The 25916-nt window shown below is 36.9% G+C and overlaps 1 protein-coding gene across 7 annotated transcripts in view; it reads left to right on the top strand.

The window, feature by feature from the left end:
* Nucleotides 1-20111, top strand: part of LOC149076752 (carboxypeptidase M-like) — a 152431-nt gene extending 132320 nt beyond the window's left edge. For 3 of the 7 annotated variants that reach the window (XM_089244397.1, XM_089244398.1, XM_089244396.1), the window contains exons 3-9: nucleotides 2453-2550; nucleotides 5103-5275; nucleotides 6712-6899; nucleotides 8352-8525; nucleotides 8629-8781; nucleotides 10397-10539; nucleotides 14183-19062. In XM_089244397.1, the coding sequence (XP_089100523.1) occupies nucleotides 2453-2550; nucleotides 5103-5275; nucleotides 6712-6899; nucleotides 8352-8525; nucleotides 8629-8781; nucleotides 10397-10539; nucleotides 14183-14752 (1499 nt within the window). In that variant the 3' untranslated portion in view covers nucleotides 14753-19062. Of the gene's footprint in view, nucleotides 1-2452; nucleotides 2551-5102; nucleotides 5276-6711; nucleotides 6900-8351; nucleotides 8526-8628; nucleotides 8782-10396; nucleotides 10540-14182; nucleotides 19063-19217; nucleotides 19335-19728 lie in introns of those variants that run through there. The other 4 variants (XM_089244403.1, XM_089244402.1, XM_089244401.1 and 1 more) reach the window with 3 other exon arrangements.
* The last annotated feature ends 5805 nt before the right edge of the window (nucleotides 20112-25916 follow it).

Here is a 25916-nt window from a genome sequence, read left to right as displayed (position 1 = left end):
GTCTTCGAGTACCTGCTTATTTATCGCTTGAGACAGCTGTGGGCCATGATCTGGTGAGGAGGAGGGCTTCACATTCACAATCCCCCATTACTTAAACCAGTGGTTCTCAAACTTTTGTCACTCGTGGCTCCCTTCCTTGTTCATGGTCCCCAGAATAGTTAAGTAGATATTGTACGTTCATAAAACAACCACTGCAAGCATAAATAAGCACACAAATCACAATTTCCAGCTTATAGCACGCCCCCGACAAAGGTTGGCGATGCCTTGAGGAGCCGCGACACATTTGAGAAACACTGACTTAAACTATGAATATCCCACATTACTTCGTAAACTATGAAACATATATATGAACTCGAGGTGAGGCTAGCAGAGGCATATGGATTTTCTTCTCCACTTGGTACCTAGTCTTTCGTGCTTTTATGAACAACGGAGAGTGACACCGTTTCTCGAAACATTTTTTCCCAAATTCAATTATTTCTTGCCCCTTTTTTTGGCATCCAGTGTGGCCGGAGAAACTACGTAAGGCCAGCTGTTGGACACCCTTGGTGTATGGTGCCACGTGAGTATAAAACACATTTCTTTTCTAAAACAGATGTAAGTGAATATATTTCTTGAAAACTTGTTTATCACTGCATGTGAAAGGCCATGCAAGGCTTTTACTCTACATCATAATTTCCCAACTTTTTTTGTCCCATCGCCCCCAACGCAATCTAACCCATAGGATCCTATGGTATACCCGTAGCTCCCACCGCCCCCCCCCCGGAACATTCCATTGCCCCCGGGCATTAACGTCCACGTTGGGAATCACTGCTCTACATGATAAAAAAAAAAAAGATAGTGAATAGTAATAAATGTAAACGATGAAAAAAAAATGAATTCGTCACCTGAAACAAATAAAACCATCGCAATAAAACAATAGAAAATACTTTTCAAAATAAGTCGCAACAGAACTGATATGATAGCATACAAGCTTGAATGGTACAACGTTCCATTCTCTCCCAGTTCTGCCTTTCTACTGTTGTATCTTAGATTGCTTCGAGCCATTGGTGTTTGGATCTGAAATGAATGTCGACGAAGTGACATGATGACGCAGTTAAAAAGAATGGAGGTAGCAGAGTTGTATAAGGCTGGGTACAAACTGGAACGATACGATAAGCGATACAATATCGGCACGGATTGTATCGTAGTATCGGTCCCGTATGAACCCGGCCTAAGAACATTTATGGGTAGCAAAACTTTAGGTCGGCCTGCATGAGAGGCAATTCCAGCGGGCGGATACATAGTAACCCAACTCTATCTTCGTACTTTAAACTGTGCATACCACGAAGTCTCTTTTAGTATATGGTTTCTAATTTTTCTCGAATTTAATAAAATTATCAAAACTTAATCTGAATTTTCCAGGTACGCGTAAATTTGCTCACTTTTGGTGTTATGCTACCAATTGCATTTATAAATGCATTTTTAATTCAGACCTGAAATAAGATTTTTTTTTGTCAACTAATATAGATAGATGAATATGAAATTCGACTGTTTGAGTTTCCACAGAAAAGAAACTGCAACATCCAACTGTGCCCATTGGATTGCACTGTTTCGACGAGTGGAATTTCATCACAAATCACAATGCACTCGCGAAATTTGCAGAAACATAATACGTAATATAGTTCTCTAACCTTTTAGATGTCTGATCCCACGAGAGAGAAGCGAAGATGTATTAAAAATGACTGCAATGCGAGGCGCATCACGAGCCCGCAAGAGAAGGTGTCGCGAATAGTGGATATGTTAATTCTATGACAGATCAAATTACGGAATCGCACTCGAATGAATCGAACTGGAGAAGCTCGAGTAAATTCATTCGCCTCGCAAATTCTTAGGAATTTCCTCTTTAGATTCAGAGACTGTTTCTCTCCCTCTGGCAATTAATTTCCAGTTACTTCATTAAATCCGCAATGATCCGCCTTATGAGGAGCAATAATTTCTTTCCGGGGCTTGTAGCTGCGGGAAGATCTCCAATTAAGTGTCATCCGTCATGGTGCTGTACAATTAATAACTATTTGTATTAAAATAATCTTTCTACTTTGTTCTTTTCGCCTGGCTACGCACATTGATTTATGCGGGAAGAGGGTGGCCGACCGACGAAACGTTATTTCTGATGAATAAAAGGCTCTTGCTCTCGAGAGAAACCTGTTTACATGACAGTTGCAAAAAATCGACATGATTGGCCCGTTCCTCATTGCATCTCGTGTTTATTTTTGTCTCATTTACATTTTCATACGCGATTCATAATATTTATGGCTCCGTGAGAGGAATTAGAATTTGCTTGTTCAAGTGGTCGTTTTTCTTGCACAAATATTATTTGGTTCTCAAATCTACGTTATAGAACGAAATATTTTCCCAATAACACTGTTTTATATACGTGAATGCATGTTAAATATGAGTTATGTATACATTTCAGGTCGGGAATTGTGGGTGATGATAGTTACAAGGTATCCCAATGAAGAAACGATATTTAAGCCTAACGTTAAATACGTAGCAAACATGCATGGAAATGAGGTAAATGGCAATTTTTATTTTTAAAGTTTTGTGTTTTTTCATCGGAATATATGCTGTTCATACACGATGCAAGCAAATTGTCTGAATGAAATCAAATTGTTCTTTTTTTGAAAGAACGTTATTTGGGACAAACAGCCATCGTCGGTGCGAGTTCAATTTGCATTCAATAGTGCTTGATATTATCAGGAGCGTCGAAGTTTCATTACTAGATAATGAATTAGAAGATTCATTGCTAGCCACACGTTCAAACAGCTGACGAATCAACGTGTGCACCGGTGATGTCATTTTTTTCCATTTTGTCAGTTTACCCTGACTGGTGGTTGTGGATATAGACTGATGTCATGAGCGTCATCCATGTTTATAAAAAAATATTTTTGAATTGTCATTTTTTACTATGTCTCTACTATGGTTATAATTCTCCATATATATTTTATTGATATGTTAATATATTATCCTGTGAATTATAATTCCATATCTTGTATCATTCATATATTCATATAATGTATATTCAGCTTGTTTTGTCTAGTTGGTCTATGAACCAATGTAATTTCCAATATCAAACTGATTTGCATACAGTATTTAACTTTGATTTCCATGGACTATAAGAAACCTATTATGGAAATTGGAATGTGTATATATTGATGCTATTGCGGTTCCCCTATTCAGAATTGTGATGTTTGACAAAGTCCGTTATACTGACTGTTAATTCCCACTCCTGAACCTCTCCAACATTTATTCTATGCCGTGCTGTGCTCTTTTTTGTTATCGTTTTAGGTGGACGATGCAACTACTCGATGTCGAGAGGTTCCAGAATAGGATTAGACTGGTCACTTGACCAGCTACTAGTGATTGAGTGCAAAGATAATGGTTTTATATGTACCACTGGATTAGGAGCAGACGTATGTTCTTTTCCGTTGATCCGATGGACGGGGAGTGACCGATGGTGTCGTTCTGCTGTAGGTCCGGTTGGGACCTTGGGCCGCCCTTGCTGGTTCTTTGTGTGGGTCGGAAGTCGGCCGGTGTTCTTGATGGCTGGCGGGGCTTTCCCTTTTCCAGCAAGGCCCAGCCGTAAGATGGCCTGCTTATATCCCACAACGGACAAAGCGGGGGCTATGTTTGGTGTTTGCATGTGTCTAAAAGAATGTGATCAATAATTGTAAGTTATTTTATTTAAAGGAAGTCATAGGTAAAATTTGAGTCTACTTCAGCATGTCGCAATTTCAAGACGCATTTTGAACACATTATCGCCATCTAAGCAGAACGAACGGCCATAATGTTCAGCCTACTCAGAAATACTGACCACATAGTCAGGGGTCTGTCCAGCCGACATTTGGGTCCGTTTTTCAGATCCAGAATTTTGTGAAGAGTCCGTTTTCCGGACCCTTCACAAAAATAATAAACCATTAATTCGGTATTTCATTCTTTTGTGATAGGTTTGTTAGATTATTTCAGTTTCCACAAAATTACTTTTAACAAAATTAAGGACCCTTTTCACAAAAAGAGAACATTTTCACGAAAACAATACCCTACAAAAAAAGTATGGATAGACTCCTGAAAGTACAACAAACTTTACTATATAATTATCACTTGGCCCACACACAGAGTAATAATAGATGCGTGCTGGTCGAAATTAGAATATCGTTGATTATCTGAAATTCACGTTCCTTCTGCCTCTGAGTATGGCATAACCCTTTATCTACCCCATTACGAATAGTAGAATAAGAAGAAAAAGATAATAAAGGAAATTAAAATAATCATCACATTTATATTTTTCAAACTATTTGGTAGGTAATTTTGATTCCAATTGGAAAAAAATAATTGAAACGAATTCATAACTGATTATTAAAAATGATTATTTTTTAAACAGTTTATTAGTACATAAATTATCTAACGTAGTACTTTATCTACTGACTGTTCTTTAATCACGAAAATAGTTATAGCTTCTTTGCCCAAAGAGATTAGTAACCATTCCAAAGAGACAGCTGCGTAACGCTAGTGTCGCTCCCATAACGATGTGGATAAAAGCTCTGTCCGTCCTGGGACTGGACACAGCTTGAATCACTAAAATACGAAGCGATACATGGATAATTGGACTAAGGGATAAATTGATCCTAGCAGAAAAATATAGTCCCATAAAACAAATTTCGTCAACCACCGATTTTGTTTATAGCTTTGGCAATATGTATATTTCTATCTGTAGGCGCCGCCTACAAATAGTAGATCGAAAGTGAGCCGATCTCCTTGTTAAAAGGTCTCGCCACAGAGAACAACAAATCTTCAATCGTTACACTTCACTCATAGTTCAAAAAATAGATGGCAGCACTATAATAAGCATTACGTAGAAACAAACTGTACGCAATGTGCACGCACGCACCAATTCAATTCTACCAATTCATTAGAAGTTCCGCAGAGGAATATGGACGAGGTGCATACGTGGTTTAGTAGTAGTAGATCGTAAGTACCAAATCAGAGAGGGGCAGTAAATAAATCTCAGATGGAGAAATGTGTTGAAGTTTCAACCACATTTGATGAGTGTTTTTGTTTTTCTTCAGGCCATAGGCAGAGAACTGATGCTTCACCTCATCGCTTATCTTATCAATAACTATTACACTGATAATTACGTGAGGTGGTTGCTGGACACAACTAGGATACACATAATGACTTCCATGAATCCCGATGGATTCGAGACGGCGATTGAAGGACAATGCTCTGGCGGTCAGGGAAGGTAAGCCGATATTAAATTGAAATAATTATTACTATCGGAATACATTGTAAAATATGCTAAACCAACGCCTATAGCAGGAAGCTTTCACGTCCCTGAAGTCGTCTATTTCACCTGTAGCCGTTGAATATAGCAGTCCGACGTATACGAAATCTTTACCGTTTTTTTGTAGTATGTTCAGTATATTCAATGACTATATATGATATATAGCTTCGCACGGAGGCTTTCTGCAATAGAAGGTGTTGGCTGAACTAGCTAGGTTCACTGAGACAAGCGGAAGAAGCTGTTTCCATTGCTCAATTAGAACGAAGTGTTTACTACATCTTACTTTTTGTGCGAAAATTGCTGTTGTAAAATAATCTCGTGATTATTTTTTTTTTTTTTGCTATACGAAGCAGTTCACAAAGGCTCAAATCTTTTTAGAGCATTAATTTAATTACACAGGTAAGACACTTCTCTTCTGAAATGAAGTAATAAAATTGGTACGTACCAATATCATTGGTTCATGAATATTATAATTATATATATTAGCGTAGAGATTAATTTTTTAAAAACCATATGATGCATGACATTTGATAGTTTGAGTTACTTACCCCGACCCGGCGAATGTGATTCGCCATACGGGGTTCCCCGAAGGGAGCATTTATTTTCTCAATCAAAAAAAAAATAAAAGTTAAAAAATATATACATTCTATATCACCGGAGCACCATTGGTCCGAGGTTAACAATTCACCTTACAAAACTCGGGCAACACCATTAACAACCCGCGAGCAGGAATTTGGTGCTCCCGATTTGATAGTTTATACGTTTCATCTTTAATGTAGTTTTCTTCGGGACATTACGCAAACTTCAAATGTCTCCGGATCAGTGGATCTGTTTGACGAAATGATTCGTTGCTTTGTGAAATCCAGGTCTAATTAAGAAAAATATTTATCACTAGTGCGGCTTCTGAATTTAAGGAAACAAAACAAACCTACTCAGAGTATAAAATATTGTTGCCCGATGGTCATAATTCCTAATAATGACAGGGTTGATGGTAATCAGAATTCAGAATAGATATCCTTGGTTGCAAATTAGAACATCGATTCATGTTTTGTGGGCATGTTAATAAATAATTTTGGTTTAGAAGGTGGAATCTACCTTAATTGACATTTACAATGCTCTTGATTTGTGGCTCAAGTATTATAGCATAATTGTTTTATGATAAATTACCACAGAACGCTGTGCTAACCAATCTAAAACAGCTGAATACAATGCCTTATCTTCAAACAGAATCTTGGATTAGTTGTACTGGCTTCAAATTATCAATTTTTAAATCTGTTAAAATATTTAATCTTTTCGATGTTTCTCAGAAGATTTGTTTTGCTATGTAGGTGTCACGAAAGGCTAAGAGTGCTCGAATCTTAGATTACTGATGACGAAAAACTTTCTTTTCGCAGGTATAACGCGAGAGGATTCGACTTGAATAGGAATTTCCCCGATTTTTTCAAAACCAACAACAAGCAGCAACAGCCAGAGACAAAAGCAGTGAGGGAATGGCTGGACAGGACGCAATTTGTTCTTTCCGGAAACATCCATGGAGGAGCCCTGGTGGCTAGTTTCCCTTACGACAACGCGGCCAACAACAGTAAGCACACATTTAGCAAGAAATTAAATATCAATAAAAGGAGTACCAATGTTCACATTTGATTTAAAAAAAAAAGACTATTCGATACCTCTCTACTAAACAGCTCTGGGGAGCCGGTCTCTAGCTCGGCCGGCTCCCCGGAGCGTTACATGGGGAAAAGAGGCGCCTCGGATGGGAAAAAAAGTTTGAGAACCCCTTGCATAGTTATTTTTTTTGATTTAGATAATGCAAGATTTATTCGTCTACTTCCCTTATCCCAATCTTAAAGTGATGTGGTATTCGTATTATTATTGAACATGAGCTGAGAATGTTTGGGTAGACGCTTGTTTCCTTTGAAATTTATGCTTTTGAAAAAAAAAAAACTAAATTATTCTGTGCTTGTAAATTTTATTTCATTTTTAATTGTTCGATTTGATTTCGTTCGTTGCTCATTCTTATTACTGTCACGTTGATCGTACCAATCTGGCCCTATACTACATATTGTATAGAACAAGGGTTCTCAAACTGTGCACCGCGGTGCTCTGGTGCACCTCCAACCTTTCAAGTAACAAAAAAAAAACCCAAAAAAACTGCCCTCCAGCTGGAACCAGCTCGGTACCTTGCTTTAACGAATTATGGTTCATACATACGCCATCATTATATGAAAAGCTCAATGTAGCTATGGTCCATATCGTTCCCGAAATGTATAGTCAATGACAAAAGGAAAACGCTGTTCCATTCAGCAGCTCTCACTACTTTTATTATTAGTATGAATTATCTGAAATCGGCTCCAAGTCTTTGCACGAAATCTAATGCAATAACTGCCGAAGTGATGACATAATGGTATGCAACATATCGTGAATAGCTCTTCATTGGGAAGTAAAAGATGGGCGAAAAAAATAAAATCCAGAGCTTATAAAGGTATGCACAGAAAAATTTTATATATTTATCATTATATTCCAACTACGGAAGTAAATTTGAGAGAAGACTGAATTCAAAGCTTGTTCGTGATGCCAAGCAGGATCACTTGAAAGAGATGCGAGAAAGATCGCGTGCATATCCGTAATTGAGGAGGCACATGATGGAAAGCTTCGTCTGTGAATGCGCGTATTCTGATTATATGCTTTTGAACTCGGTAACGTTCATTTTCTTTCAAACAGAAATACCTACTGGATTACGAAAAAAGAGCTTTGTTTTCATTTGTTTTGGAAGGATCAAGTGCAGTTTGTTTTTGAAGAAGCGATGCACAATAGCGAATTTCTTGTTGCTACCGGAGGGAAAATATCTGGTCGTACATATATCTTATCATTCCAACAGCGCTTTGCCATTTAATCGTAATTCAATATCTTTAATGGAATAATATCTGCAATGTGTGTGATGATGACAATCCTGTAAAGAGGAAAAGAAATGCACTCGTCAGAAATTGAGTTAAATGTTTTATGGATGTCTTTTTTTCATTTTGTATCCTTTTAGTGTTTCAGACATTCAGCCCTCCTTCGTTGACTCCGGATGACGACGTATTCCGCCATTTAGCTGCTGTGTATTCTTTCAATCATGAGAATATGCATCTGGGAATACCGTGCCGGGACGGTACCCTAGGTTTCCCGAATGGTACTACGAACGGAGCAGCGTGGTATCCACTCATGGGTAATGTAATTTTCGCCGTTTCTCCGAACACAATCAAGTTGACTGCAACGAGTATTTAAGTTTCCATGGTATGTTTTATGAATGCGCTTCGTCGATTTTCCAGGTGGTATGCAAGATTACAATTACGTCTGGGGTGGAACCATGGAAGTAACATTCGAGATCTCGTGTTGCAAATTTCCTAACCGCCAGGATATCCCCAGGTTTTGGGGCGAAAATAAAAAAGCGTTGCTGCATTTCCTTGGAGAAGTTCACAAAGGTAGGGTTCGCTTAATCTGATAAGAGAGTGAATTTTATTTCTTATTTCCAAACAAGAGTTGCATGCAACGAAAGTACACGGCCAATTTATTAGCGAGAAGCAGCTTAGATATTTTTCCCGCTTTGTTCAGGAACTCTAGTGCAGGGTGCATGGGAAGGTCCCGTTATTCTGGAATTACTCGTGAACAGTTGATTCTAGAAACATATATCCAGTTAGGAAAAAGTATCCAAATAACGTGTAGACCCCAGAAGCATCATTGATAGTGTAAGGGGTTTTATAGTTATAAAAAAAGAAACTTTTTATTTGGTTACCCTGTTCTAAAACATTTAATTATGCTCTAAATTTGCCCCGTTCCTCTTTAGCCCAAAAAACCTATTTGTAAGTGCAATATTCGCTGGAATATTCAAATTCGAAAATCACTGAAAATGAGGGAAATAATCGAATAAACGGACAAGCTCATTCTACGTTTCACAAGCTGTTTTTCCCTCATTTTCTTTGTTTTTCGAATTCAAACATCTCAACAAATACAAGATATACAGAAGACTGGATGTTGTGAAGATATTTATTATTTTAGATGTTAATTTTTTAAGGAAGGAAAAAACTCATCTCTGCCTCTACCGGGAGTCGAACCCGGGTCCCTCGATTGCCGGACGAGTGCTCTGACCACTAAGCTACAGAGGAGATAGAGATTTTCCTTCGCTAGAGCGTATATATGCCGAACGGAACCGTGCAATGGACGGTGAAACCGATCAGCTAATAGCTCATGGACGACGAGCCACCAGAGGGCTATATATATGACATGAATGTCGCTCTCCACTTGTTAATACAAGATGAGTTTTTTCCTTCCTTAAAAAATTAACATCTAAAATAATAAATATCTTCACAACATCCAGTCTTCTGTATATCTTGTATTAACAAGTGGAGAGCGACATTCATGTCATATCTCAACAAATATTGCACTTGAAAACATTTGTTTTTGGCTCAAAAGAAACAGGGCAACAATTTTCTAATTGGGCTATTTAAGACGGTGACCAAATAAAGATTTAAAAAAAAAAATTTCAATAACTATAGAAACGCGGCTTTAAAACCGCTTGCAATATGAATGACGTAAGAGGTCTACACTGTATTTGGATACATGTATCCAGAATCGACGAGTCCGACGGGACTTTAAAAAGTCCCTCCTTTTTCTTTTAACTTCCTTACACAAAATTTTAAACAATTGGTAGAGTGATCAGACGTCCTGGTGGATTTTTGTGTTCCGGGAGAAACTAATTTGGTCCCAACAACCAGCAACCGAAGTCCAAAATAATGTTATTGCATTTATTAAAATCTAGTTTAACAGCTAAAGGGTTAAAACCAAACCTGATCACTGAAAATAGGTATCTCAATCGAAAAGCATTCTGTTTAAATAGCCAATCTCTTAGATTTACTGTAGATTTTCGAACTAACAGGATTTTCAAACGGCAAGTAGAAAAGAATGTTTGATTTAGAAATCGTCTTTGAATCATGGACAGTGTTTTCTTTAATTTCTGAGAGAAGTAAAGCTGTGTTTGTTTTCCTTCCATGTTTTTCCCCCGATCTTTACTGCAGAAAGCTTTTTTTCGAAACTTTTCAGGTGTTAAAGGGATAATAAAAGATAGTGCCAATAATCCCATCGTTCGAGCGGCTTTAAAAGTCAAAGGGAGGGATATGACTTTTTATTCTACGAAGCATGGGCAATATTGGCGAATTTTGTTGCCGGGAGCTTACGTATTAGAGGTGAGTGGCAACTTCATCGATTCGTGATCACAACAATTTACAGGGTGATTCAAAACTCTAGGTACAAACTTTGAGAACACACACCACACCTAAGTAAGGATTTTTCGAATATGAAGTGAAGGGTAAACACTAAGTGCCAAAAAGAAAAATTTGGGAAAAAGAAAAAAACTGTTTTTGCAGCCTGTAGGGACGTTAACATTTGCGACTTCTTTACACTCTCTTTTGAATCACGTAAAGAACTACCATGCGCTTTTCACGTTGACAACATCATATAGCATTGCTCATTTGAGACACGTGAAAAATGGTGTTTTTTTGGCACTTAGCCATTTTAACCCATAAAATTTTGAAGTGCAAACACTGAAAAAACTAGGCAGGCTTTCACTGCAGGAGTTTGACTGAATCCATACTTTTCGGGCTGCTATGCCGTGTTCGAAGCTTTTTTATGAGCAGATGTTTTGTCCACTACTGCGGTGGATATCATCAGTGCAGGTGGCGGCAAGCACGGCGACGAAATGACCTTTTTAGACCGTTGTCTCCGGGCATAGAACATCAGAAGAAAGTTCTTTACCTACCGAGCCTAGGGTGACCACCGATGGATGAAGCCTTCATTTCCCACCCAACTCCACTGGTTGGAAATTGCCGTACGGCGATATATGACCGGAGTTGGTGTGTGGTAAAGTAGTAGATAAAAGTCTTCCAAGGAGGTCGTTTCGTCTCCTTGCAGCCACCTGCATCGATGTCCACCGCAATAGGGGACGAAATGTCTGCTCGTAAAAAAAGCTTCGAACATGACAAAATTCAAAGTATGGATTCTATTACTGAAGACCCATTTATTACATCAATTTTGGTAACGAGGTCTTCCCTGTTTTGGATGGGAGCCGCGTTCTCAATGTCCACAAGTCGACCACCACCCAAAAAAAAAAATCTTGAGAAAAGGAAAAGATAGTGAAAGGTTAGCCGTGAAATTTGATCCCCGAGTTTTGAATCTACCTGTATGTTAATATATTGTATAAATATGCTCTTTTCACGAAATGAAAAATTATTGAATAATTTTGACATGTTTCAAGTCTCTTTTGTTGCAATATATTTCTCGAAAAGTGAAAAATGATTTCGCACTATGCGAAAATTCACTGCTGATATTACAGAACCTGAGATTATCTCACGTAATTAAAGAATATTGATCTGGATCAAAACCTTTGCGTTTTTTTTAAATGCATGTATATAAGATTTTTTAAATCTCACTATTTCCAAGTTCTGTTCTGAAATGTCTTGGAGCAAGGGGTGCATAACTTTCAGTCCGCGGGCCAGATATGCGGTATATTTGACGCTCGCGGGCCAAAAACTTGTATTCGTGTGTATATATAGTGAACATATGTGACCCGTATATTTTTGGGGCAATCCCGTAATTTTATCCACCCCAACTTTTTTTTATAAAATGGTCCGTTTCTCCTACTTTCTCGAGGCTTAGCTGGATTTTTGGAAATCGAGATTTTCATGATTGTCATAAATATCATAAACAATTTTTAACATATTTCCCTTTAACATGAGTGAAATAAGTTTTCTTAAACTAATTTTGGGGTGCTAAATATGCATGTCGTCGTCATCCGCGCTCCCATAAGTTTATGGGGAGAGCTAATAGGGAATCCGAATGAAGAAAAAGTTTGCTCGGACACCGCAGTGACCCCTCCCCGGAGATCAGCTAAACTGACAAGGCGCGTTTACACAGATCCAGTCGGACGCAGAAAAAGGGGACCTGGAACTTGCGCAGAGCCACTAACGACATGAGTTGGGCCTCGTCCTTTGGGTCGCATGATAGGGTTCCAGATTTTTCATTTTGTAATTTTGCATTTACACAGTTATATTTTTGAATCTCGAATGAGTGTATATTGTCACGATTGTATGTAGCCCTATAACGAATTATACGATATACATATGATTACCGAATATATATTGTACCCTACGAAAGTGGCCCCCCCCCTTCCAGTCTCCCATAAGAAGGGACACTGGAGGGGGGGGGGGGGCGCTTTCGTAGGGTACAATATACATTGGTCGTCTTTCAGGGTTTTCTCGGGCAGCTAAAATTGTGTAAGCGACAGCCTGGTCATGCTTGGTCCGTTCTGTATGCATGGTCATTTTCGGAAATATGCATACATTATGGAAAACTTACACATCTTGAAAATGGAGATAATTTCCATATTAATAAAACAAAGTACAACATTCATTACGATAGTTATTTTTTCGTATTCATACATCGATATTACATATACGAAATGTTTTTTCTTTATACACATACATTGAGTATACACGTGTACTCTATGGATATTATATACACAAAACGAAATTTATACGCATTTTTTTCTAGTATTTTATAAAAATAATTCATTTCTTTCTCTTATATTATTGTGGTGGCTTATTCCTGAAAAAAAAACCCAACAGTAATCACTCATCATTGATGGGTCCCTTCTGCCTTGATTCCCTAAAAACCCCTTCATTGCAGATATGAATGATTGCCATGCAGTATGTGTTCTATGTGGAAATAAAAATCACCCGTTAGTTTACTTTATTTGAGGAAATACAAATACTTTTAATATTTTGCCCTGTTTAATTTCAGAAAAATTTTCTTTTAGGTGCGAGAAACCAGTTCTAGATTTGTCGGTAACCTTCATAATGTTCCCCATCAGCACCAGGGACATACTCAGGGTCGACTTAGGAGGGGCCACAAAAGGTTTCGGAGGGGGGTTCACAAGGATTTTCCTCCAGATGAATGCTTTTTCAAGGTTAATAACTAAAAATTTAAGTTAACAGAAATTGGTTAAAATAGCTGTCTTTTATTAGTATTTTTCACACAAACATTAAAAATATTAATTTTTGATCGCTTTGGGGGGGGGACATAAGAGGAGGGGGGCGCATCCTATGCGTATACCTCTGATCAGCACCGTAATATGAAGTGGTGGCAGCAAAACTTATTTGGAACGTTAATGAATCTACGACATTAGTCAAAAAATGGAACCGAGTCAAAGGGTTGCACATAAACGTGAAGCTCGTGTTTCCATTTCTCAGACAGTGTTGCCATTTCTCATGTTTTAGACGGCAAAAAATAAACATTATTTCTAGTATCATTTCACACATATAGCCTGAATCTGTAAATTTTGAATATATTCAAAATTAAATACCATACAACTAAAAAACGACGTGATAACTATTTTTTAGTCAATTCTGGGATAAGCACCCTGAAATATAGAACAGCAAAGATTTTCCATGTTGGAAAAACCTTTTTAGACTAGTGCTATTTTAGTTAAAACTGATTAATCTCAGTATAAATATTGTTTTTGATGATGCTGAACTCAGTAAATAAGTGCCACTTGGAGATATTAATAAACCAATTGTTTATGCAGTCGAATCCCTTTATAGCGAACTCCAAGAGACCGGGAAATCACTTCGTTGAAATTAAATTTCGTTATAAAGGAATTCCATGTTTTTGCGTTGCTCTTATGTAAACTTATCTGAAGGATTAGAAAAAAGGGTTCGTTAAAATGAGAATTCCGCTGCAACGGTATTCGTTAAAACGGGATTCGACTGTATTAAGTTAATCTAAGTGATTATTAGCTAGGCCTTACTGTATTTTATACGATATGTCTTCTAGGTTCGAGCGGACGGTTACAAACCCTCGGAGACTCCTTTCATCGTGACGTCTCAGGAAGTGACTATACACAACGTCACGCTACACCCTATGCGAGTGGTAAGTGATCAATCTCAAATGTCGACTCAGGATCCTTGGGAGAAACTTCTCGAGAATGGACAGGACAGCGGCACGTCCAGGCCGACTATGGTAAATGGCAACTCGTCTCCGACCCTTGGCTCCTCGTCTTCGATTAATAACCCGGAACTGCATGAGAAAACTGACGACTCCTTTGATTCCGATCTAACAGATTCCGTGTACGAGGACGACTCCGCCATAGAGTCTAAACTGGATGAAGGTTACAGACTCAATTCGTCTTCTGGGTTTCCCGTACTCTATCCGACCGCAGATGCGGCCACAGATGCTTCCACTCGATTGAGCGTGACCTTCACCAGCATATGGTGGTGGTGGCTCGTATATTTATCCGACCTGGTAGTGGCGATGTGCTGCCCTTTGATGGTCGTGAGGTCCCACGGGACCGTCGCGGGGATGGCAGCCGTCGCAGCGTCGTCGTTGTTGTTAGTTTTCCACTGAAAGAAATATCTTGGTTCGATTTTTTTAAATTCTTTGTTTTTAAAAAAAAAAACAATGTTCTCGGAATGGACCTTTGCTTGCCAAAGGAGCGACAGCAAAATTTCACGAAAATCGACGATGCCTACAAAAAAATCCAGTTGCGGATACGACTAAGTAGATGCAATTTCTTCGCACTGGAAATCACGAAGCTAATACTGTGATTCAACGTTGGGTTACCGGTCTAATGGGAATCATCCTGGTTGAACTCGGAAAGCACCCCGAAGATGATTTTCGAGAAAGTACCATCTATTAAGGCAGATTCCAAATCGAAAATATTTAAATCGCAAGTTTCTTAGGGCATGTTGTAGATTTTTCTATTATCGTTGGTTTATATATATACGTTTCGACATGAAATTGCTCAGAAGTGCTAACAAAGCATGTCGTTATGAAATATGTAGTTTTCTGGTATTTTCATGCGTGTCTCCTCTTGCACGAGTAACGTGAATTATTTTCGAAATGTCATTCGATGCCTAACACGTTTTGATTCGGAATGTACGAGTATCCGTTTGTCTACTAACACAGCCGCATCTACAGAATGTTCTGTCTAGAACATGAAACAGCCAAAAACTTCAGTGTTTTAGTTAATAGGTGTTATATAAATTCCTCAAAATTTGAATTTGTTTCACATGCCCCAAAAACCAAGAAGAGTGTTATGTAGAAATTTTATCCCCAAGGATTTAGAATTCTTGAATTATAGAAACTTTTGTGAGTATCGGATTTAGATAAGAGTACCGTCACGAATAAAAAAAACATTCCCAAGATCTGAATTCATATCCTGTCACACGAATCGGCATAATAGCGTGTGAGGGAGGAAATTTACTTAAGCTTCGCGTTTTTTTTATTTCCTTCCCATTCAAATACATCCAAAAATTTTAGCGAAACGATTCGCTTTACGGAACAGAGGCTCAACGTATGGGAACTTAAATTTTTGTTTAGCGTGGCTTGGATCACAGTTGTCTTGGTTAGTTTCAGGTACGAAAGGAAATAACATGTATTTGGAAAGTTCTGAATATCTCTCTTGATTACGCCGGGCAAAGGAATGACATTCCGTAAATTCGTCTCTTTCGTTATTCAATAGGAATTTGTTTTAAGTAAGCGGACATCTTATACGATCAGGAAAGTGTAAGAACGCGATGCTCAAGTTAATTTGAAGTCACGGGGAGTTTAATTTTTACATTTATCAAGCGAAGGTTATAGCGGGAATGAGAATTTCGTGAACACAAGGAAATAGGAATAGAGGGGATGGAGATCGAAAGAGCAGAGACAAATATACTCAATACTATATTCTCGTGGCTTAATTTATTTTTATTTACTTAACTATTGCTCTAAAACCACCGATCGTGAAAATTGTATTTAGACGTTTAGGATAAGTAAATTGAAACCTATTATCATATTGGAAAGATTTTCGTATGATTATTTCGCTGTTTTCATAGCTGTAAGATATACATTTCCCATGATTTCTGAGGCCGATATTATTTCTTTAAATTGAGCGGATTTTAATGTCCGATTTAAGCTATAAATATCTGTTATCAGCCAAACATTTAACAGAACTCTTACAACTTACTCATAACATGTTGAAAATGACTGTAAAATATAAATATTTAAAAAGATTAAGTCACGTTACTTTTACTTGGAAAAAATACATTAAAAAAACCATATACGTACTGTATATAATCGATACACACTGCAATGTAAAAAAAGAATTATATTTAAAATCTCAACTAACCTTCATAGTCACGATTGTCCGTTCAATCCCTAAAAGGTTAAAAAAAGATTGGAGTGAGAGCCCTACCTCTCTGTCGAAGGAGAATGTAAAAAAAAAAAGCCCGATGGTCGTTGGTTTGTTATTGTTTTTTGCTCGAACGTGTGCCACACAAATGTAATATTCGACTTGTAAATATCGAGTAAAAAAAAAAATGCGTTATTATATATGCGAAATGTTACGAAATGTGATATTACATGCACAGAATATTTGTTCAAATTTATCCAAAATATGCTTTCCTGTCTCAGGTGAAATAAGTTGATTCTCTGTTTTTACGTATTTAAGTGTTTTATGTTTTCTGTCTGTGTAAGTGTTAAGTGTAGAATACTTTGCTCGTAATGTATTTAAAAAAAAGATATGGAATATATATAGATTATACATACATATAGTTATGGTGAAGCTCATCTGCTGAAGGCTGTTTTTTCCTCCTGCGGCTCTATGTTCATTGACATTTAAACAACATATAGATCTGAACGGTCTGTCTTTTCCTCTCTTCTAATTCGGGACTTGGTCGTCGTGGCCATGCTCCGTGAAAAAAGTCTTCCATTGTCTTGTTTGCTAAATACTAATAATAAAATAAAATGTTATCGATTTTCTCTCCTCTTTGTCCTGTTTTTACTAACGCTTTGAAACTTTTTCCTACCAACGCATTTGTGAATAATATCGCTCTCACAATACTAATTGCTTGCGGTTTTATAGCAAACTTTGAAATACAGTATAGTATAGTGAAACTTCTCTGAAAGACCATCTTCGTGCAGAAAAAAACTTTTTAAATAAATTTTTTTTTCTATCTGGTCTGGATATTTCCCTCTACATATCTGACCATTGTCTTTGAAGGCCGGATTTGGCCTGAAAAAAAAAAGAAAAAATCTCTTTTTTAGAGGTTTCACTGCATTTTTTTAATCCATTTTATGTCTTAAACTGCTCTCAACGTGTAAATAAACTGCCGGATTTTATTTTTTATCCACCTATTTGCGATTGGGGAAAAAAGGCAGTTTTTAACTTGATTATCAGCGAAATCTACATCTCTGACTGCTTAGGCAGCTTAAGGGTCAAAAGCGCGAATTTTTTTTTGCTAGGGTAACGTAAAATAACTTTTACAAGTTGGTGAGTCATTGCGAATTCGATTTAATGGGTGTCCTATAAATTCATAAATAGTCTAAATATTCATAAAAATTGAAAGAATCGGCGTATTCAAATGTGGTTTGTGAAAAACTTATTCTCTCTAAGGGGTGCTTTTTGGTGTAGAAAAACATTTAGTTCAAATTTTTGTTGAAAGAGAGCGCTTCATGAAAGCAAATTTGGAATGACTAGACCTCGACTTGTCTTCAATCGTTTGTCTCCGAAACGTTCATAAAGTTTCAGCCGGCAATTCGTGGCTGAGGTAAAACAACTTCACCCATAGTGCATATCCAAGAATGTCAACATTACAATGAAAATCTTATGTAAGCGCGAGTAACAGGAAAATTTATACGTGAGCTGTTAATAGTATTCTCTCATGCAAATCAGAATTCTATAAAATGCAATTTCCAGTGATGACTTTCGTGCAGTGCTCTCTTTGAAAAAAAATTGAACTTTTTTTTTTCTGCACCAAAAAAAAAAACCCCTTCATAAGAATACCTTTTTTTGCAACATTCGGTGAACCAAGAAAAAAATATCGAGAAGCAGCATTATCAGGTGCCGCCAAATTTATGCCGCTGGATTTCGGCATTTATTCTGAATTGCAGTTGTTAGTACTACCTAAAGTCCATTTTTGAGTGTTTATTGTCAGCAAAAAAATGTAATTGTTTACGTGAATAATATTTAGATGTATGGCCCCTGTGAAGTAGTTTACTGCACAACTGTGTCCTACACACATAAAGTAGCCTCACTGCAGTTTTATTAACACTTAAAAGTAGATAATGCAAAATACGAGTATATACGTATGCTATTAAATTCCCCCCGACAGAACAAAAAACTGGTGAGGAATTTTTAAATTTAAATTTTTATGTATTTTTAAACTATTTAAAAATGTTAAAAGTTATGAGACATCTTGTTTTTCCCCGTTTATTCCGCATTTTCTATTTGAAAATACTTTAATTTTGGGTGAGGAATTTGTTTAACTTTGAAGAGATGTCAACCACGTATTTATCACCGCATCAAACCAGATTAAACAATATTTAGTAGAATGCTGATAGATATTTAAGCGTACTAAGAATCTTGATTCAAGCTCTTATTTAGTGAATTGGGAGAGAAGTTCTCTGGGCAAAATATCAGAGTACTATTTAGAGAATTTATTTTCCCCGATCAAAATTGTATGGGAATTAAAAACACAAAATCGGACACGGCCCAGGCTGAACTGTTTTGTGAATACATGTTATATTTGTTGGAATAATTCTCATTAGGTTTCGGGTGACTTTCTTGTGAAAACACAAGAAATGGACTTTCGGGAAATCTCAAGAGACAAGAAACGTTTGAAACTTCGAAGAAAATAGAATTCCAGGACAACGTAATCGAAACTGACCGAAAAGTGAATTTAGCTTTACGCGAAAAGTCTCGGGGAAATGTTGGTGTTATTGCCTCTCGTGAAGCAGCTAAAAGTAAACAAACGGGCAGAGGTAGGGGAGAGCAATGGGGCTTTCGGACTCTAACCCATTATTAACCTTCTGACCAAGATCTTTCTAGGTTTACCACTGTGCAATGGTGATGGGTCTCTTGATCTTTCTCTTGATACTAACGACTTCTCCGCCTACTCTACGAGGAATTTTGTGATGAGCGCAATGTGTTCTTGCTTTTCTTTGGGTAAGTTTATTCTTCTCTCTTCCCAATTGAGCGATCTATTTCGATTGTGTTACAAGGGAGAAAAGTCTTTTGATCTGATTTTCCAACGATAAAAATTTTTTAACAAATAAACGATTCAATTCATTCGTTTGAGAGATATAACGCGGATTAGTACGATTCTTATTCGTTTGGAAATTCTCAACATTTTAATTTGAAGCAGTTATACTGCCTAATTATTTAGTTGTACTGTATAAGCATATTTTTTTTTATAAACCTTGTCATATTCAGCTTAGTTTTTGTTCCTTAAATAGTAAGTGTGTCTCTGTATTATTTGTAATAATCAGTTGCCCCACTCTCCTGCTTTAAACAAATCTGATATTTTATAATCTGTTATATTTTTTTTTTGCTTTTGTAGCCTATTTGGAATCAAACCGTTCAAGGTGATAATCCACATCCATCTTTTCCGGTTCGAAGGCCTACGACACCCTTCATTAGCATCGTATCAACCATTTCAAATCGCTTAGTTTCATGGATCACCGGTGTGATGGGTTGAAACATCATTTGTGACTCTTTTTATTTGAACACTCATCGAAAAACTGCTACGGAATCGAACAGTGATGCGAATGTATATATTTAACGATACGTTTTCGAACGATTTTTTATTACTTCGCAATTTAAGATGTCTTAGTAATTTTATACAATATATGTTGATGTCTTTTAATTTAGTATGTCTGCTGGCTGGATATTATGAACAATTTTTTTTAAAATATGAAAAGAAAATAAAGATTTGCCACAAGCAAATTGTGTTCAAACTGTTCTTTGCAACCAAATTCTAACAAAAATGAATTGGAAGATTAATTTCCATTAATTTTTTCTGATTTCACATCGTACATTGTAAGTACTCTAGTATACATGAGTGTCAATAGAGAAATAGAGATGGAATGAAGATTAGCTGCCAGGGAGGAATCGCCATTAGTTGAACTGACAACTTTCCATACAATTTATTTACAGCTGCTGAAAATAAGTGTTTAACCCTTTGAGCGGTACAGCAGAAATCACTAAACCACATTCAAAATACCATTGTTTAATGAAATAGGCGTGCTTCTGATTTTCAGCAAGTGAAAACTAAGAGGATATGGGGGGGGGAAGTTCATCGAAAAATCATCAAAATATATGGGTTTGTCAATGCTAAAATACGAGACTTAAGCAGAATCAATGGATCTAACGTTGGAGGCAGGAAAGTATTGGAAGGTTGGACGAACAGAACGACCAAGAACTTTCAGCGCACAACCCAAGTCAAAGCAGCTGTTTTCCTTCCCGATCTTTCAATCCGTAAGGGCGCACGTTGGTCGGAGAACGCAGTCACAACTGGGAGAGTTCTGGAAGCAAATATTCACAAAGGAACATTGAGCCACTGTGTAGCCAGTCTATATCACTGGTGTTTCATTGCAGCAGGGGGAAAGCACCCTGGAAGCAAATATTTGCGAATGACTATTATAAATATTGGCCAAGCTCTACACGAGTGTGGCCCTAATTTAACACTGTGGTACTAATGTTGCCTAGATACTGAAAGATTGTATCCAAGTAGCAACCCCTAACACGTATATTTCTATGGTGTCACTCAGACGAGGGAGGGCGAAAGGTATTGTCATTTCTCTAAATTCTTGTGATTGCGGGCGTGAGGGAAAGTTTCCAGGCTAATGAATTTGTTTTTAGCAGCACCTGAGTGAGGGTGATTTAAAAAAAAAAAAAAAAAAAAAAAAAAAAAAAAAAAAATAGGGTCATCCAGTCTTCTAGTTTCCGGGCTACTGAGATAGGTTTAAAAAAAAGCACTTGGTTTTACGAAGAGCAATGAGAGAAATCGGCGCCAGTGAATTTTGCCACTCTCCGACATTAGAAAAGTTAGTTGTTCATAGTTAAACAACTTTGAGCGCGTTATCCAATCTTGCGTTAATTTACCCGATTTTCAAGTGGGTTTAAGGAAAGACATTTTCGAAGAGTAAAGCAACTTTATTTTTCTTCCTTCAAAAAATGGTGACTGCATAAACCTGCAATACAACCCCTATATAAAAGTTCCTCTGAGCATTCTCTAATGAATGCCGGAATGCAATCTATAAGTTCCGTGCTTCGTATTCGGAGGTAGAGGATCGACGGCTTATTGCTCCTTTACTCCCATCGGTATGGAAGAAATAAAGTATGTTACGGTAAATGTGTGATGAGAATCTGTTAGTATATATGCATAATCGTCTCGATATAAATTTCACCTCATCACTTTCACCGGCGATTATGCATAATTCCCAAATTAGGTTGGTAAGTTTGATAAATGTGAAAAAAACCACACGGAGCCATCACTTTAGTTGATTCATTTATCAGTTTTGGCTAAATGATACGAACACCACACGCATCTGTGCTATAAAAGTTAAAATTGTTAAAAATATATGTAAAAACTAAGAAGGCTGCGCCTCGTCTTGTAATGTTGGCTTTCTGCATCTGTACTAATATTTGCAAAGAAAACCGACATTACCGGTAGAATTCATGGTCCTAAACTGAAGTTTAAGCACAATTTCGGTACATCCGAGTAATTTAATTGGTTTTTCCTATGCGATCTGAGTAGTATACATAATCACTCCTGAAATTTATGAAACTCACCGAAATGGTAGGTGATATTGATTATACGTAAGCACATGCACTATTGGTCTCATTGATATCGCGTATGTATGCGTGCCGAATTTTAACCCTACGAATCCTATGTAAAATTTTCTTTTCGTTTTTATCGGGGGAATTTTTTCATAATTTCTACAGAAGGAAGAACTTTAACCCTTTACAATATTGTGGAAAGTAGAATAAGAAAAAATAAACGTACATATACACAAATGTAATAAATAATAGTTATCATGTAAACTATTTTGTAGGTCATTTTAGTTCTAATTAAAAACAAAATAAGTTTTTGGAAACAGTTCAAAACTAACCTGGTACTTTAAAGTACCATCGGGATATAAAGGGTTAAAACGTTGACTAAGTACGAAGTACAGATGACTGAATACAAAGTGAAAATAATTGGGAACAAAAGACACATTCCCCTCTGTGGGGAATGACTTTTTTCCCAATTATCTTCGCTGTGTATTCGGTCATCTTCAAGCACGTTTTCCATTCATCCTCTCTGACCTGTCGATCAACTGTTAGTGGGAGGAGTCAAATTTTGTTCAAAGTTTGATAACAGGCGGTGTTTTTCTCCATTTCCTGGAGTATAGGAATATGAATACAGAATAAGTAATAGAAAAATAAATTTCTCTGTTTTGTTTTTTTTTTTATCTTCGGTTTCCAGGAAATGCAATATCATCGCACAAAATCGGGAAAAACAATATTCATGAAAATAGGTGGTGATTTCTAGAAAGGTTTAGTGATTTTCACTGTGACAGTTATAATGCAGATCGGGAAATTTTTAAAAAACCACTTAAAAGGATTGATCAGAAATCAAATCCGAGGGGGGTACAAATACTGATTGAATATTACCCGTACTATACGTTTTCGATACATTGTATTATGCGCCACATAACATGCTCGATACTTGTTGGTATGTATGAGTGGAACAGAAATGTGTGATGTGACACGCACACGGTGAGGTCGATTCGTGATAATAGCTGAAATTGTTTTACCATAAGTTTTATGGCTCATAATAGTTACATTCATATGTAAGAGTCATATTATTTTTTTCATCTTTACAAGATACCAAATCGCTTTGGTTCCTTTGTGTGGGTGCTGGCTGGAGTGAACGAGTAGCACATGCTGGATAAAGAAATGGCAATGGGAGAAACACTAGGAATCCGAGGAGAACTGAGAAAAAAAAAGCGGGACTTTTTGGGTGAAGTTGCGGCAGACGCGTTATCAGGTGCGCGTTTGTGCGATTCATTCGCAGAAAAGTCTAATGTGAATCTGTCACAGGAATAAGCATGTGAATAGAAGATAGATGCCCGTAATTTAAAGCAGTCATTCCATGAAAGAGAACATTTTCTGCTATCGGGCTCTGCTCTGCATTTCCTGTTTGGCTTCTATCCAAGTTTCGAATTTACAAGTTCCTGTCGCCCTGCGAATTTCGTAAATGGGCAAATGCAACTGCCTGCCCGCCTTTTTATATTTCTTTTTTCACTCGCATAATTTCCTTTTCAGATGGTGGCCGTAGAAAGAGAGCTGTGAATGCGGCACTTTTCGAACCGTTAATTATTCCCGTTAAAATGTTAACATCGAGGTGAAAAAGAAAGTTTTTTGGTTTGGAGAAACATTTTCGCGTGATTTATTCTGTTGACAAGCATATTTTTTCGCCACCCTTTCCTATATATGAAATCTATTTCGCATTCGAATCACTCACTCATTTTCTCTTTCTTTCGACGCGTTTTATCATCGAAAGCATTTTTTTCTCCGAAGAATCATAGAAGTGCGGCCAACTTTTATTCAAATTTATTTATCAGTCGAACTATTCTCCGAAAGAAAAATCAGAAATTAGTTTTATTGGGTCTTACATCACAATGTCATTAAGGCTGTGCGATTTTTCTTTTAATCCAACGCTTCAACTGCCATTTTTTTTGTTCCACATTGAACATTTGAGTAATGACTAGACGATTTCTCCTTTGTTCCTACTTTTTTATCCGAAAACCCGTTGTTTTAGATGCTACATCGAATAGCTTCTATGGGGAAAACCCACGTCCACCAGTATTAAATATCACAGCCAATGCCATATTTATTGATAGTTTTCTTTTACAAATCCAAACAGATTAACGTAATTTGACTTTGTATAAAATGATCATAAGTTACTGACCACTACGGAAGCTTAGTATAGCGAAACCTCGCTAATACGACACTCGATACAACGATATCCTTTACTATGATAATTCCCTCTATAACGATATTTTTTGATGAGATTTCGAAACTGCTGCAATAATATTTTTTATATTTCACCGAAAAAACACCTTTAATATATTTTTTTCAATTTCTCTCCAATTTTTGTTCTTTCGAGGCTTTGGGATTGAAGTTGCCGTAAAGCTACTTTCTGTGTGATACACATAAATATTGTGCGGTAAACTAACATTCAGGGTGGAACAAAAAAAAATTTTTTTTTGAATTTTGGTTTGAAATATATATATATATATTGATTATATATATAATCAACTAATGGTGTTTTTTTTGCTGGCACTAACATCGCGAATTTGGAACTGATGCCAATTGAAGGGTCGGGGGGGGGGGGGGAAACTGTTTGTCCAAAAAAAAAATCGAAATTCATATTTTTGCGGTTTTGTATAGCTCAGTACCGTCTCTTTCAACCACGTAAAACATTAGAGGTAAAAATACTTTCAGTCCGCTTTAATAAAGGAAGAAAGATTTTTTAGTCACAGTGTGTGCACAGATGGAAAAACTAACAGTCTAGCATATTCGCATGCGCAGAAAGCAATATTTGAGTGTATGCGTATTTGTTTTGCTTTACTGATGTTCGTGCTTATGAATTTGAGGTTAATTCGTGTATCAAAAGTATCACTCAGCATAGATTTATGTTGTGTCCTACACAAACGTTCTCTGTTGAGATTCCAGAGGAATGGATGGAAGTTATAACAAGTGGTCGTGTAAAACCATTCCCTCTTTCATAGTGATTGACTGTAAACAAGAAATTTTTAAAGCTTAGACAGATTTTTTAAAGTCTATGTACCAGAAAAAATGCTCACCGCCGACAAGGCTAATCAGATGCTTTCATGTAGATAGTTCTAAACCACGTTTAGTGTACGTACCACCGTTCCAGTTTCTTTGGTAGTCACACTAAGTAAGTTACTTTTAAAAACAAACAAAAAGGAAGAAGAAATCATCAACAAGAGAAGGACATGCCTATCAAAGAATTGGAGGTTTTGTACAAGGCCCGAATTCCAATCTCTCGTGCTAAGTACAAAGACCTGCAATCTTTAAGAGCATTTACAACTCTTGACGGGCGCGAGAGTGATGAGCATCATGATGACGCATACTTGGAATATACACACGACAATGAGGTGACTAAGGATAACAAACTTTTTTTTCATTGAATATTTTTCTGCACTAAAACAATATTTTCATCTACTTTTAACTTAATTCATCTTACTATGATCTCAAATATCATAATCATGCAAATTTTATGTGTGTGTGTTCGATATCAGAATCCTGCTCAAGTTTATGAGGGGTGAGGCCAAGAAAAAAAATTTATACAACCATTTTTTTATTTGCTTCTTGAAAATAGTTTGGCTTGAGTTTTACATAATATATATCATGATATAAGATTAAAATAGAGTTTCCAACATTGTAATTAAAACCAGATTTTTGAAGAAAAACTTTGTTATTCGTATCCTGAAATTTTTTTTTCTATGGACTGAAACCATCCCCGATCCTTCAATTACAACTACTACTTAACTGCACATGCACGTCGTATGCATTCCTCTGCAGAATTTCTAACGAATCGGTACATGTCGGAACGTATTGTGTGAGTATGTAATGCATGACCTTAAAGTATTTCTGTAGTCAGTTGTGCTTATTTCATGTTACTGTTGGTGCTGCCATCTCTTTTCCATATTTTGAAGTAAAGATGTTCAATGC

Source organism: Pholcus phalangioides, unplaced genomic scaffold (genome assembly GCF_987345545.1).
Source record: "Pholcus phalangioides strain wild (caught in Gottingen) unplaced genomic scaffold, Ppha-v1.0 ptg000015l_1, whole genome shotgun sequence".
Classification (NCBI taxonomy): Eukaryota; Metazoa; Arthropoda; class Arachnida; order Araneae; family Pholcidae; genus Pholcus; species Pholcus phalangioides.
Note: the sequence above shows the minus strand (reverse complement) of the source record. Positions and strands in the feature narration are given on the sequence as shown.